A 15,628-nucleotide genomic window follows, 5' to 3' on the forward strand; every position below is an offset into this window, starting at 1 on the left:
ACAGCAAAATGATTCGTAGTTGTGGTGGAAGAAACTGGCAATCTTAATGCAGGTAGCAGTGGTAGTGAATGGGGATACCATCTGGTACCATTCTTAAAATCTGCTCCCTTCTCTCTCCCAACGTTCACTTGCTAATATCACATTGACTGTACGCGTGCACACATCAGTGGAGGCTGCTGAGGGGAGGACAGCGCATAATGGCTGTATTGGAGTAAATGGAATGGCATCAGATGGAAACCATGTGTTTAATATATTTGATACCATTCCACTCAGGATATTACCACGAGTTCATCCTCCCCAATTAAGATGCCACAGACCTCCTGTTGTGCTCGTGCATACACGCTACATGTGACAACTACATGTGAGACTACAAACTGTATGTCCCTTTGGATAAAAACATCTGCTAAATGACCAAATACTATTATTATATACATTCTATAAATTTTTGCAGGAACAATGTTGGGTGAGGAATAGACTGGGAGGTTTATCATAACCAGGGTTGTGTTCATTAGGGCTTGCAACAGAAAACATTTCATAACTTTTTGCAACAGAAAACATATGAGAATTACTTACTGAAAAGTCCAGGAAGTCTCCCCCTGTTTCAATCCGTTATTTTTCCATGTTCTGCCTAATGAACACAACCCAAATAAACAGTGTGGGACAATGAGGATGTTCACAATGACCAACAGATCTTAGCAGAAAAAAAACTAAAAGATGAACAGATTAACCATTTAATTAGTAATAACATTGATATGTATAACATCGACACTGGTTTACAATATAAACGTGTGTGTGGGGGGGGAGGGGTCTGACAAGACATGATATAAATCAACATACTACTGACACTAATCAAATCTAAGTCATCTTCAACAATGACCAAGAATACGTTTCTGTTAACCAAAAGGATCAATCAATCTTTATTTCAATTAAACCACAATCAACAGTACAACACATCTACAGTAATACTGTTATTGTTCAAAAAGGTATAAACCCACATTGAGAATTAAATTTGACAATTTCTTTATTGGAATAGTGTCTTATTCACCTCAGTACTCATTCTATAATGGGTTTCATGAACAGGGTATTCAACCATTACAAAGTTGACTCCCATGGCCTGCGTGTTACAGAGAGACAGACTGTGGTCCAATTTTGCAGCACCAACCATTGTCTTGGATTCTCAGTCTCTCTGATGTGTTTACAACCTGGGTCGTGTTCACCAGGGCAAGCAACAGAATAATGTTTTAATACATTAATAAGTAACAGTCTTTTCTTCCATTGAGGAGCCAAATGAACACAAATCTTAATGAAATGCACGCTCTTTGCTATAGTGTCATGGACATGTCTTGAATGTGTGGCAACTAGCAAGGATAGAATAACATTTAAATGAAGTTCACCAAAAAACGTCAATCATATCAAAATTGTTTGATGATCAAGAAGATACAGTACCACCTCTGCTCGAATGCAATGACATAACCGTGCAACGTTGTGGAATAAAGCCCTGCTAGTGCTGTTTGTCAGTGCAATGGCCCCATGGTCTCGGATAGCAGTAAGAGGAGCCTTGTTCATTAGGGCACGCAACGAAAACTTAAAAGCATTTTGTAATGAAAATAAGTGTTTCTTATTGGGCGAGACTAGGTCGTCATCCCTGTCTGTCAGTTTTCTTATGTTTTGTGCCTAAAAGATACGACCCTGATTTATTTAATGTGGTCTTTGATAAACAGATCTGATCTTAGTGCCTGTGGGATGATGAGTGAGTCAAGGGCACCTGTAATACTTTTTCTCTCACACACACACACAACCTGAAAAATAGATGACAGTTTAGCAGTCAGGATTCCCTGTGGCACACAATGGATTCCCTGCGGCATTTAGAATGGGGACATGATTTTCCCACCTATCAATTCAAGTGTTTGCACAATCCTGCTGTGTGTGTGTGTGTGTGTGTGTGTGTGTGTGTGTGTGTGTGTGTGTGTGTGTGTGTGTGTGCGTGCGTGCATCCTCACTTGGCAGATAGCAAACGCAACCCAGACAGTTTTCACATTATTGAGTGAACATTTATTTACAAACACACAGCCGGGGGTTGGTACGTTCATCAGCTTTCACCTTCGCATCGTTACTCTTGAGGAGGAGCAAAAAACTGAAGTAAACACAGATTGGCAGGTCCCTCCTGCAAGCTACACATCCTATACTGGAAAATGGTACAATTATTTTGGCATCGATGCTTTGGTCACAAAATACCGACACATTATTTGTTTTTGTTTTTTTAGTAAGTCCCAGTTGCTACTGTCGCCCTGACCACATGTCCCAGTACAGAAAAAAGGTAGGTTTGTTGTAGTTCTGTCCTCACACCTCTGACGCAGTCCCTTAAGAGGCCCAGATTTTCTTATAAATTATGTGACTGAGTGAGTGGGCTTGGGTAGAGGGGTGCCCCCCCCGGCTCCCTGCGGGACCTCCAGTCACCCTTTTAGCGAGCATGTTCTGCAGCACAGTTGCTGCAGAACTTTTCTCTGGCACAGATTGTTCTTTTTTACAAGCACACAGAAACTGCCTTCCGCCCAAGATTCTTCATTTGCTTTCCACATACCAGGAAGAAGAGATAAGTGGGGGTGGGGGGTGGGGGGGGGGGGGGGGGGACAACAGGCATAGCCATGGGATTGGTCAGGACAGGCAGACAAAGCCAAGTGGATTGGTCAGGAGGGGTCAGGTGACAGAAAGAGTTTAGGTTTTGATCCATCAGAGGTGTGATGTTCATCGGAGGGGAAAGATTGTAGTCCAGCAGGAATGATTGGATCCATGTCGGAAAGTAAAACAGAAATTTGGGGAAAAAGAGAAAAAACGTCAATCAATTTCAAAGAGGGTCAATTTCAAAAGTCAAAACATTGTCATTTTTCATCAGAAAGGACTTTGCAATGAAAAAGTGGATCGCCAGTCTGTCATAACCTCAATTTGAAATAGTTTTTTTTGACTTGCTGTGCACTCAAACTAAGAGTCCGTTTTCTACAAGCAGAAGTCATTCATTTGTTTTGTAGTCAATAAAAAGCCATTGGTCTCAGTGGGTCATGGACAGACTGGGGATGACAATTTGAAGACAAATCAGATCATCAAAAACCTTCATCATATCTCACAGGCAAATGGGCCCTATAGGATAGGACTGAAAAGGTTAGCCATATATCAATGGAATACCAACAAGAGCATGGATATTTTCTATCCTAGGTTACAGTATGAGGCCACAAGACCAACCTTCCATCTAGTGTGAGATATGGGGAAGGCATTGCAGAATCAGACAGAAGTTGCCCAATTTTAAACATGCGTAATTTAGACAAGATGTAAAGAGAGATTGGTATACATTAGTTAGGGGTGAATGCATGAGCAAAGATCGTGACAAAAAGAGAAAGAGCACTGAGAAAGTTTAAAACCGCTGTTACCTGTGCAGTGACTGAGCAGACACTTCTAGAATGAGGTCCTTAAAGAATCTATAATACATATAAGAGGGTTTCTAGTACTCACCATCTTTGCAGATGGTGCTGACCACACACACTCCTGCCTCCAGGTTATAGCCATTCACACAGGTGCTGCAGTTTGTCTCACCGGGACCTGTGCAGGCATAGCAGCTGTGGTCACACCTGGGGTGGGGTGGGGGGGATAAAGCTATAGTTTAGGTCATAGTTGGATAGAGGGAGGACTTTCCACAAAGCCTGTTTGTCCCTTTTTCCAACTTCATGATTTTGGTACATCAAACAGGAGGGCTAACGCACAGATATCCTCCAGACTAAATAGCGAGTAGTGTTAGATTAAAAAGGAGGACAAAGGCAGGTTTAAGGGGCCTTAGGTATATGACTGATGTTGGAACCCTTTTGAAGATTATAGTCCGGTTTGAGGCAGTTTGACAGGATAAACATGCCAGGTTGTAGGGAGGGGGTGTAGAAGAGAGGAAGTGTAAGGTGTGGAGTTTGTATGCGTCAAGCAGACTCACTTCCTGCAGGACTTGTTGATGTCGCCCTTGTCCGAGGTCTGCTCATACATGTAGTATCCCACGCTGCAGGTGGACACACAGCGCCACTCCTCCAAGAAGTAGCCCTCTGCACACTTGTTACACGCCTCCATCCCCGTGCCTGCAGACAGGGGGAGACTGTGAGCAGTGCACAAACTTCACTTTGGGCAAAATGTTGATTTTTACTTTGGCCAACTGACTGGGAGGGACCATCTTTACTTTATGAAGGGAGCTTTACCTGCACAGGTGGCACACGCTCGGTGGCACAGCTCGCAGGTCCTCCTGTGGCCATTATAGTAGGTCCCAGGGTCACAGGTCATTTGACATTTATTCCCCTGAAGACTGGAGAGCAATACACTGAATTACAAAAGGCATACGTTAGTACACAACACACTTCACTGGCAACCGGTCCCTTTTTTCAAACATCAAATTAAAATCACAAACTGTCCAGTGGTTTTCAAACCTCTGACATTTCCCAATTTTTTGTAACCCTGAACTAGCTCACCTTGATTCACCAATTCAAGGGCTTGATGTTTAGTGAACAAGTTGAATCAGGTGTGCTAGCTGTGGAATAGTTCAAATACTTGGAACGGCTGGGGATCCCAGACGAGAGGTGTGGAAAAAAAATGTTTAAGAACAGCACTAAAGGTTCTAAACTAGGTCTTCACGGATATATCCTAACCCGAGATCCAACCCGGTATCCGAACAGGGTCGGATCCAAAATTCTGTAATTGACCCTTGGATCCCATGTCGGCTCACGCTCGGTGGACACTGACCTCGAATCTGTGTGAAAATATCTGAAATACCAACCAGAGCCGAAATTATATTAGAAGAAAATATCCTGATGAAAATACAAAAATCACCTCTATAAATCACGTGCTACACATGGCAGTTTGTTCAGTCTAAAGCATTAATCTCTCCTCCACCTGTCTGCCTCTCACCTTCGCTGGCTTCAATCTCTTGCTATAGTGAACTTGCAACATTGTTTCAACTGGGCCCTCGTGGTTTCCGTGCCAATGAGCTCGGAACAGACAGCCTATTTTATGATGTTTCCACTGGGGATATGGGATCAGCAACATGTTGCTATGTCACACCGAGGCAAGGAGGTTACTTAAGCATATCGAGAAGGAGAGTGTTGGAAAGATTATTCAAATGCAATAAGAAATACTCGCAAATGGATGTAAAATACTCTGCTTGGTGCCAAATGTTTTGATTTTGAGATGCTCCACAGCTCATAAGTGGTGGTGAGTTAATTACAATCAGAAATACTATCATTAGACATCCACAAATGGGAACTTTAATAGGCCTACACTTGTGCACAGGCCAGGTCCTTCTATGTGTGCTCAAGAAAAATACACTGAACAAAAAATATAAAACGCAAATGTAAAGTGCTGGTCCCATGTTTCATGAGCTGAAATAAAAGATCCAAGAAATGTACCATACACACAAAAAGCTTCTCTCAAATTTTGTGCACAAATTTGTTTTACATCCATGTTAGTGAGAATTGTGTCCTTTGTCAAGATAATCCATCCACCGGACAGGTGTGACATATCACACAGGTGCACCTTGTGCTAGGGACAATAAAAGGCCACTAAAATGTGAAGTTGTGTCACACAACACAATGCCACAGATGTCTCAAGCCGAGTGTACAATTGGCATGATGACTGCAGGAATGTCCAGAGTTTTTTTCCCAGGTAATTGAATGTTCATTTCACTACCATAAGCCACCCCCCAACATTATTTTAGAAAATTTGGCAGTATATCCAACCGGCCCCACAACCACGACAGCCCAGTTTCCCACCACATCCGGCTTCTTCACCTGCGGGACAGGCCTATGCCTTCCCACGCACACCCATGGCTGCGCCCCAGCCCAGTCATGTGAAATCCATAGATTAGGGCCTAATGAACTTTTTTCAATTGACGGATTTCCTTATATGAACTGCAACATGTTGCGTTTTATTTTTGTTCAGTATATATCAAAAATAAAGATTAACAAAGGGAAAACAACTCACAATGAATGTGCACAAATCTGTGGGAGAACGGAAACGTCTTTGCCACACACCTTTCTGGTGTCAACATTTTAAAATTAGGGATGCATTTATGAAAATATTAAGCTGTAGTGTAGATCAACTCTATTTTAGATAGGCCAACATCAGAAATTGCATGTGAAACATTAACATTCCCTGCTTGCCAGACAAGTCAAAACAATTCTGCTGGCATGCACAGCAATAAAGCTGCAATTGTAATCTTTCGGATCCGATTCGCACTCATCTCTGACATATTCTGTGTCAGATCTGGTCCACCTCGGAACTGAATATACAGTGCATTCGGAAAGTATTCAGACTCCTTGACTTTTCACATATGTAACAAAATGTGCAGCCTTATTCAACACACAATACACCATAATGTCAAAGCGAAAACATGTCTAAAAACCTGTTTTTGGTTTGTCATTATGGGGTATTGTGTGTAGAATCAGGCTGTAACGTAACAAAATGTGAAAAGTCAAGGGGTCTGAATACTTCCGAATGCACTGTGTGTGTATGTATGTATACAGTGGGGCAAAAAAGTATTTAGTCAACCACCAATTGTGCAAGTTCTCCCACTTAAGATGAGAGAGGCCTGTACTTTTCATCATAGGTACACATCAAATATGACAGACAAAATGAGGAAAAAAAATCCAGAAAATCACATTGTAGGATTTTTAATGAATTTATTTGCAAATTATGGTGGAATATCAGTATTTGGTCACCTACAAACAAGCAAGATTTCTGGCTCTCACAGACCTGTAATTTCTTCTTTAAGATGTTACCTGTATTAATGTCACCTGTTTGAACTTGTTATCAGTATAAGAGAACTGTCCACAACCTCAAACAGTCACACTCCAAACTCCACTATGGCAAAGACCAAAGAGCTGTCAAAGGACACCAGAAACAAAATTGTAGACCTGCACCAGGCTGGGAAGACTGAATCTGCAATAGGTAAGCAGCTTGGTTTGAAGAAATCAACTATGCGAGCAATTATTAGGAAATGGAAGACATACAAGACCACTGATAATCTCCCTCGATCTGAGGCTCCACGCAAGATCTCACCTCGTGTGGTCAAAATGATCACAAGAACGGTGGGCAAAAATCCCAGAACCACACGGGGGGACCTAGTGAATGACCTGCAGAGAGCTGGGACCAAAGTAACAAAGCCCACCATCAGTGACACACTACGCCGCCAGGGACTCAAATCCTGCAGTGCCAGACGTGTCCCTCTGCTTAAGCCAGTACATGTCCAGGCCCGTCTGAAGTTTGCTAGAGAGCATTTGGATGATCCAGAAGAAGATTGGGAGAATGTCATATGGTCAGATGAAACCAAAATAGAACTTTTTGGTCGTGTTTGGAGGACAAAGAATGCTGAGTTGCATCCAAAGAACACCATACCTACTGTGAAGCATGGGGGTGGAAACATCATGCTTTGGGGCTGTTTTTCTGCAAAGGGACCGGGACGAGTGATCCGTGTAAAGGAAAGAATGAATGGGGCCATGTATCGTGAGATTTTGAGTGAAAACCTCCTTCCATCAGCAAGGGCATTGAAGATGAAACGTGGCTGAGTCTTTCAGCATGACAATGATCCCAAACACACCGCCCGGGCAACGAAGGAGTGGCTTCGTAAGAAGCATTTCAAGGTCCTGGAGTGGCCAAGCCAGTCTCCAGATCTCAACCCCATAGAAAATCTTTGGAGGGAGTTGAAAGTCCGTGTTGCCCAGCAACAGCCCCAAAACATCACTGCTATAAAGGAGATCTGCATGGAGGAATGGGCCAAAATACCAGCAACAGTGTGTGAAAACCTTGTGAAGACTTACAGAAAACGTTTCACCTCGGTCATTGCCAACAAAGGGTATGAAACAAAGTATTGAAATAAATAAGTATTTGGTCAATAACAAAAGTTGCCCACAATAATTTGCAAATAAATTCATTAAAAATCATACCATGTGATTTTCTGGATTTTTTTTTCTTATTTTGTCAGTCATATTTGAAGTGTACCTATGATGAAAATTACAGGCCTACAGTTACAGAACTTACACAATTGGTGGCTGACTAAATACTTTTTTGCCCCACTGTATATACATACATATATAGCAACAACTCCCCCATGTGTGTATATATACACTGCTCCAAAAAATAAAGGGAACACTTAAACAACACAATGTAACTCCAAGTCAATCACACTTCTGTGAAATCAAACTGTCCACTTTGGAAGCAACACTGATTGACAATAAATTTCACATGCTGTTGTGCAAATGGTATAGACAACAAGTGGAAATTCTAGGCCATTAGCAAGACACCCCCAAAGGAGTGGTTCTGCAGGTGGTGACCACAGACCACTTCTCAGTTCCTATGCTTCCTGGCTGATGTTTTGGTCACTTTTGAATGCTGGCGGTGCTTTCACTATAGTGGTAGCATGAGACGGAGTCTACAACCCACACAAGTGGCTCACGTAGTGCAGCTCATCCAGGATGGCACATCAATGCGAGCTGTGGCAAGAAGGTTTGCTGTGTCTGTCAGCGTAGTGTCCAGAGCATGGAGGCGCTACCAGGAGACAGGCCAGTACATCAGGAGACGTGGAGGAAGCCGTAGGAGGGCAACAACCCAGCAGCAGGACCGCTACCTCCGCCTTTGTGCAAGGAGGAGCAGGAGGAGCAATGCCAGAGCCCTGCAAAATGACCTCCAGCAGGCCACAAATGTGCATGTGTGACGTCCACAGGTGGGGATTGTGCTTACAGCCCAACACCGTGCAGGACGTTTGGCATTTGCCAGAGAACACTAAGATTGGCAAATTCGCCACTGGCGCCCTGTGCTCTTCACAGATGAAAGCAGGTTCACACTGAGCACATGTGACAGACGAGTCTGGAGACGCCGTGGAGAACGTTCTGCTGCCTGCAACATCCTCCAGCATGACCGGTTTGGCGGTGGGTCAGTCATGGTGTGGGGTGGCATTTCTTTGGGGGGGCCGCACAGCCCTCCATGTGCTCGCCAGAGGTAGCCTGACTGCCATTAGGTACCGAGATGAGATCCTCAGACCCCTTGTGAGACCATATGCTGGTGCGGCTGGTCCTGGGTTCCTCCTAATGCAAGACAATGCTAGACCTCATGTGGCTAGAGTGTGTCAGCAGTTCCTGCAAGAGGAAGGCATTGATGCTATGGACTAGCCCGCCCGTTCCCCAGACCTGAATCCAATTGAGCACATCTGGGACATCATGTCTCGCTCCCTCCACCAACTCCACGTTGCACCACAGACTGTCCAGGAGTTGGCGGATGCTTTAGTCCAGGTATGGGAGGAGATCCCTCAGGAGACCATCTGCCACCTCATCAGGAGCATGCCCAGGCGTTGTAGGGAGGTCATACAGGCACGTGGAGGCCACACACACACTACTGAGCCTCATTTTGACTTGTTTTAAGGACATTACATCAAAGTTGGATCAGCCTGTTGTGTGGTTTTCCACTTGTATTTTGAGTGTCTCCAAATCCAGACCTCCATGGGTTGATAAATTTGATTTCCATTGATAATTTGTGCGATTTTGTTGTCAGCACATTCAACTATGTAAAGAAAAAAGTATTTAATAAGAATATTTCATTTATTCAGATCTAGGATGTGTTATTTTAGTGTTCCCTTTATTTTTTTGAGCAGTGCATATAGCTCCATTAAGCGCACACACACACACACACACACCACACACACACCTATTTCACTTAGGTTTGGATCTCAATTTTAGGATCAGAGAAGACCTCTATTCTAAACCTCATTCTGAGAAGTTCCTGCGAGAACAGGTTTCTGTGGTGACCGGAGCTGAAAAACAACTGGCCTGGGTTATATTAGCTCTGTTTCCCAGAAAGGATTTGGGTTTTTGTCCTCCCTCTCCTGTGAATGGTGAACAAATGTGACTGTCTGTGGTCTTGCAGGCGTTCGGAAGGATTACGGCCCGCGTTACCACCACTGTCTCAGACAGCACTGAAAACTAGCAGGAGTTTGTCAGGCTGGATTCCAGACCAATGTTTTGAAACACTTCAAAGTGTTTGGTGGCGGTGATAATCAAACTCCAGAGACATGAAAATGTCACTGGATGGTTGAGTGATGCAATTACTACTATAGACCAGCAGTGTGTGTGTGGGGGGGGGCTAGAGGTGACAGGTTCAGAGAGAGAGTGTTTGGCTTGGTGGGTTTGGCTTACCTCATCCCTGGTTTGCATTCTGTGCAGATATTAGACGTGGTGCACTTCTTGCAGTTCTCGTTGCATCTTCTGCACATGTTGGAATCTGTAACTCGAAATAAAACGTCTAGTCAGATAGGGGCCAAAGAAGCATTGGAAGTGTTGGGGGGGGGGGGGGCAGCGGTGGTAAGGGAGAAGAGGCGGAGTCTGAGGGGAAGGGCGAGGGTAGGTTCAAATCTGTGCCTCAAGGTTTCATACCTGGGACACCAGATCATTTGTTGGTTTTCTTGCCAGTCAGTGGCAATCAATCAATCAACCAACCAATTGCCTTCAAGGCAAGTCAAGGCCCATATTAGAATATTCCGTGTGTGTGTGTGTGTGTGTGTGAGGGAGAGACTTGCCGTGGTCCAGATAAAAGCTGTCCACACAGCTGGCCACACAGTTGTTGGAGCCTTCGTTAAGGTGGAAGCCAGGTCTGCAGGTGGAGCACTGGTCACTACGGCTACCAACACAAGTCTCACACAGAGATGAACACTTCTTACAGCGTTTCCTGTCGTCGCGGAAAAACCCGGATGGGCACTCCGACACGCACGTCCTGCAGCGGCGTGGAGAAAGAGGGAGAAGGATGGGACAGAGACAGTGGAGAAATATGTTATTGGCATACAGGAACAGGCTAAAGGAAAGAAACAGAATGCTAGACTACATTTTTGCACTCTGACCGCTGACTCTGTTTGAACAAGGTGATAAACCAAAATCCACTAGATTCTAGAATAACAACCCCTCTCCCCCCATGGGAGCGAACAAAGCTCATGACCCAAAATTATACACAGCATGTGTTTCTGTGCGTATCAGATTTGTGACTGCATAAGCGTGGGAGTGTTTGTGCGTTTCTGTATGATGAACAGGTGCCTTCTTTTAAAGCACATCTGTTAGATAACTTCATAAACCGCCTCTGCCCCTTCGATCTCACGCTGTTTTTTAATAAATGTAAAACCGTGTGCTCCAAAACATCCCCCATGTCAGAGCCCCCTTCCCCTCCAACCACACCCACATCCCCACCCGTTAGACGAGGTCATCAAAGAGAAACATAGGGATATAATTATGAGCATTAGCGTCAGTACCCCCCCTTTCCATCCATCCACCCCTCCCAAACCCCACTCCAGCTACATTAAGCACTCAGGGGTTGAAAGTAGTGGAAAAAACATTGTATTCTTAAGATGGCTAATGATAAGGTTTTACAACACAAGACAGAGGCACCTGCACACCCCTCTTGTTTATTAGTGTACTGTGTAATGTGCACCAGATATAGGCAATTACAGTGGACTTAGATCGCCACTGAACACAGTCACACAGGTCAACCACCCCCTCTCACACACACATTCGTTTGTTTTGCAAAACGGTTTGTTTATGGTACGCCTTACTCTACGGATCATGGCCTCGTAAGAATGGTTCTCACCGTGTGGCAATGGTCGGGTCACCACCGACTTCAATCAGAGCAAACGAGTGAGACAAGAGAAGTGCAATGTCCCTGACACTGCAGTCTTTTGACCAATCAGATCTTCTGCCAATAACTGGGGAAAAGATCAGAATTGGGCTGCTGTGTAAACACAGCCTATGACTAGGCAGCCAGAACACTGACATTCTAACCTGGTGTTGTTCTTGAACTTGAGGAAGTAGTGGAGGCAGTTGTTGCACTGGTGAGGTCCGGGGCCTTCACAGCCGTTCTCGTTGCACTCACTGTTACAGAGCCCTGGTGAAGAGGATATGTTATACAGAGCATTATGGGTACTGTAATACACCATGCTACAGGGGGTGGGGAGGTTAGTTGACTTTATGAATGAGACAAAACTGGGTGCGACTAAAGGGAGGTGACTGGCATTCCAACCCATAATTCTAAGTTTTGAAGAAACAACCATGTAGTGTGATGTTAGGGTGCAGTGTCTGATGTGTACTCCAGCGAATCACATTACTGTTAGAGAAGTAGAAAGTATTCAGTGTCTTGTGTAATATTATCCCATTGCTAGGTCTGTTTGAGTGAGTGAGTGTGTGAAAGGTGTTCCTATTGTGCAGAAGGCAGGAGTGTGTTATGTCTAACAAGCAGAAAAAAGTTGGGGGTGTTTATGTTCTGCTATTATGGCTCTGGCTGATCACACTGGCTAATGACTATCAGCTGCCTGCTCACTGTAACCCTGCAGGAGAAACCCACAGAGGTAGAGAAAGGGGGAGAATAAAAAGAGAAAAAATGTGTACTTCTCTTTTCCTACGAGCACAGACTTTGCTGATAACGAAGTTACAGAGAGCTGGAGCTATAAAAGTACAGTGGTTCAAGGTAGTGCGAGATAGGAGGCACTGTACAATCGGAAAGTATTCAGTCCCCGTTACAAACATTTAGTCACGGTAATTAGGCTTCTCCAAACTCTGATGCTGCTGATGGTCATTAGTAGCCTAACAAACTTGCTAACTGCCAGGTACTCCAGACTCTATTGTCCCTCTAATCACTCTGACATCAATGCAAATGTAATTTGAAAATCTAATCAAACACATCATGAGAGCCCATATTACGCAACACTTCTATAGGTTACGCAATTGTGTGAGAAAACTGATCCGGGGAAGGGTAACAAAAAACAAATTCTGCAGCATTGAAGGTCCCAAGAACATTGGCATCCATCATTCTTAAATGGAAGAAGTTTGAGATATCTGTCGAAAGTTGAAGTTGGAAGTTTACATACACTTAGGTTGGAGTGATTAAAACTTGTTTTTCAACCACTACACAAATGTCTTGTTAACAAACTATAGTTTTGGCAAGGCGGTTAGGTCATGTACTTTTTGCATGACAAGTAATTCTTCCAACAATTGTTTAGACAAATTATTTCACTGTATCACAATTCCAGTGGATCAGAAGTTTACATACACTAAGTTGACTGTGCCTTTAATCAGCTTGGAAAATTCCAGAAAATGATGTCATGGCTTTAGAAGCTACTGACAGTCTAATTGACATCATTTGAGTCAATTGGAGGTGTACCTGTGGATGTATTTCAAGGCCTACCTTCAAACTCAGTGCCTCTTTGCTTGAAATCATGGGAAAATCAAAAGAAGTCAGCCAAGACCTCAGAAAAAAAAAGTGTAGACCTCCACAAGTCTGGTTCATCCTTGAAAGCAATTTCCAAACACCTGAAAGTACCACATTCATCTGTACAAACAATAGTATGCAAGTATAATCACCATGGGACCACGCAGCCATCATACGGCTCAGGAAGGAGACACGTTCTGTCTCCTAGAGATGAACATACTTTGATGCAAAGTGCAAATCGATCCCAGAACAACAAAGGACCTTGTGAAGATGCTGGAGGAAACGGGTACAAAAGTATATATATCCACAGTAAAACAAGTTCTATAGCGACATAACCTGAAAGGCCGCTCAGCAAGAAAGAAGCCACTGCTCCAAAACCGCCATAAAAAAGCCAGACTACGGTTTGCAACTGCACATGGGGACAAAGATGGTACTTCGTGGAGAAATGTCCTCTGGTCTGATGAAACAAAAATAGAACTTTATGGCCATAATGACCATCATTATGTTTGGAGGAAAAAGGGGGAGGCTTGCAAGCCAAAGAACACCATCCCAACCGTGAAGCACAGGGGTGGCAGCATCATGTTGTGGGGGTGCTTTGCTGCAGGAGGGACTGGTTCACTACACAAAATAGATGTCATCATGAGGCAAGAAAATTATGTGGATATATTGAAGCAGCATCTCGAGACATCAGTCAGGAAGTTAAAGCTTGGTTTCAAATGGGTCTTTCAAATGGACAATGACCCCAAGCATACTTCCAAAGTTGTGGCAAAATGGCTTAAGGACAACAAAGTCAAGGTATTGGAGTGGCCATCACAATGCCCTGACAACAAATCCCATAGAAAATTTGTGGGCCGAACTGAAAAAGCATGTGCGAGCAAGGAGGCCTACAAACCTGACCCAGTTACACCAGCTCTGTCAGGAGGAATGGGCCAAAATTCACCCATTTTATTGTGGGAAGCTTGTGGAAGGCTATTGTTAAACACGTTAAACAATTTAAAAGGCAATGCTACCAAACACTAATTGAATCCATGTAAACTTCTGACCCACTGGGAATGTGATGAAAGAAATAAAAGATGAAATAACTAATTTTCTCTACTATTATTCTGACATTTCACATTCTTAAAATAAAGTGGTGATCCTAACTGACCTAAAACAGGGAATTTTTACTAGGATTAAATGTCAGGAATTGTAATAAACAGCATTTAAATGCATTTGGCTAAGGTGTATGTAAACTTCTGACTTCAACTCTATCTATCCATCTATGTGATGGGATGTATAGACATTTTGGAAAGTATGTGGATATAATGGTTTTATCTGTAGAATACATAGGATAGAATAGTACATATACAGTACACAGCAATAGTTTAATAGGATGACATTGACTAGAATACAGACTCTTCCTAGAGCTGGCCGCCCAGCCAAACTGAGCAATCGGGGGAGAAGGGCCTTGGTCAGGGAGGTGACCAAGAAACCGATGGTCACTCTGACAGAGCCCCTCTGTGGAGATGGGAGAACCTTCCAGAAGGACAACCATCACTGCAACACTCCACCAATCAGGCCTTTATGGTAGAGTGGCCAGACCAAAGCCACTCCTCGGTAAAAGGCACATGACAGCCCTCTTGGAGTTTGCCAAAAGGCACCTAAAGACCATGAGAAACAAGATTCTCTGGTCTGATGAAACCAAGATTGAACTCTTTGGCCTGAATGCCAAGCATCACGTCTGGAGGAAACCTGGCACCATCCCTACGGTGGAGCATGGTGGTGGCAGCATCATGCTGTGGAGAGGTTTTTCAGCAGCAGGGACTGGGAAACTAGTTAGGATTGAGGCAAAGTTAAACGGAACAAAGTACAGAGAGATCCTCGATGAAAACCTGCTTCAGAGCGCTCAGGACTTCAGACTGGGGCGATGGTTCACCTTCCAACAGGACAACGACCCTAAGCACATAGCCAAGACAACGCAGGAGTGGCATCGGGACAAGTCTCTGAATGTCCCAGCCAGAGCCCGGACTTGAACCCGATCGAACATCTCTGGAAAGACCTGAAAATAGCTGTGCAGCGATGCACCCCATCCCAGAGGATCTGTAGAGAAAAATGGGAGAAACTCCCCAAATACAGGTGTGCCAAGATTGTAGCACCGTACCCAAGACAACTTGAGGCTGTAATTGCTGCCAAAGGTGCTTCAACAAAGTACTGAGTAAAGGGTATTAATACTTATGTAAATGTGATAATTTTTATAAACATTTCTAAAAACCTGTTTTTGCTTGTCATTATGGGGTATTGTGTGTAGATTGATGAGGAAAAAACTTTTTAATCAATTTTAGAATAAGGCTGTAAATTAACAAAATGTGGATAAAGTCAAGGGGTCTGAATACTTTCC

The 15,628-nt window shown here is 43.8% G+C and overlaps 1 protein-coding gene across 1 annotated transcript in view; it reads right to left on the bottom strand.

Moving 5' to 3' along the window:
- Positions 1–887: 887 nt before the first annotated feature.
- The window catches only part of pcsk5b (proprotein convertase subtilisin/kexin type 5b), a 43,681-nt gene continuing 28,940 nt past the window's right edge, over positions 888–15,628 (bottom strand). The window contains 7 exon segments of the mRNA XM_064957758.1: positions 888–2,569; positions 3,505–3,620; positions 3,971–4,109; positions 4,227–4,330; positions 10,203–10,287; positions 10,583–10,776; positions 11,829–11,931. Of these exon segments, the coding sequence (XP_064813830.1) occupies positions 2,454–2,569; positions 3,505–3,620; positions 3,971–4,109; positions 4,227–4,330; positions 10,203–10,287; positions 10,583–10,776; positions 11,829–11,931 (857 nt within the window). The 3' untranslated portion in view covers positions 888–2,453.

This window comes from Oncorhynchus masou, chromosome 1 (genome assembly GCF_036934945.1).
Source record: "Oncorhynchus masou masou isolate Uvic2021 chromosome 1, UVic_Omas_1.1, whole genome shotgun sequence".
In the NCBI taxonomy this organism is placed as follows: Eukaryota; Metazoa; Chordata; class Actinopteri; order Salmoniformes; family Salmonidae; genus Oncorhynchus; species Oncorhynchus masou.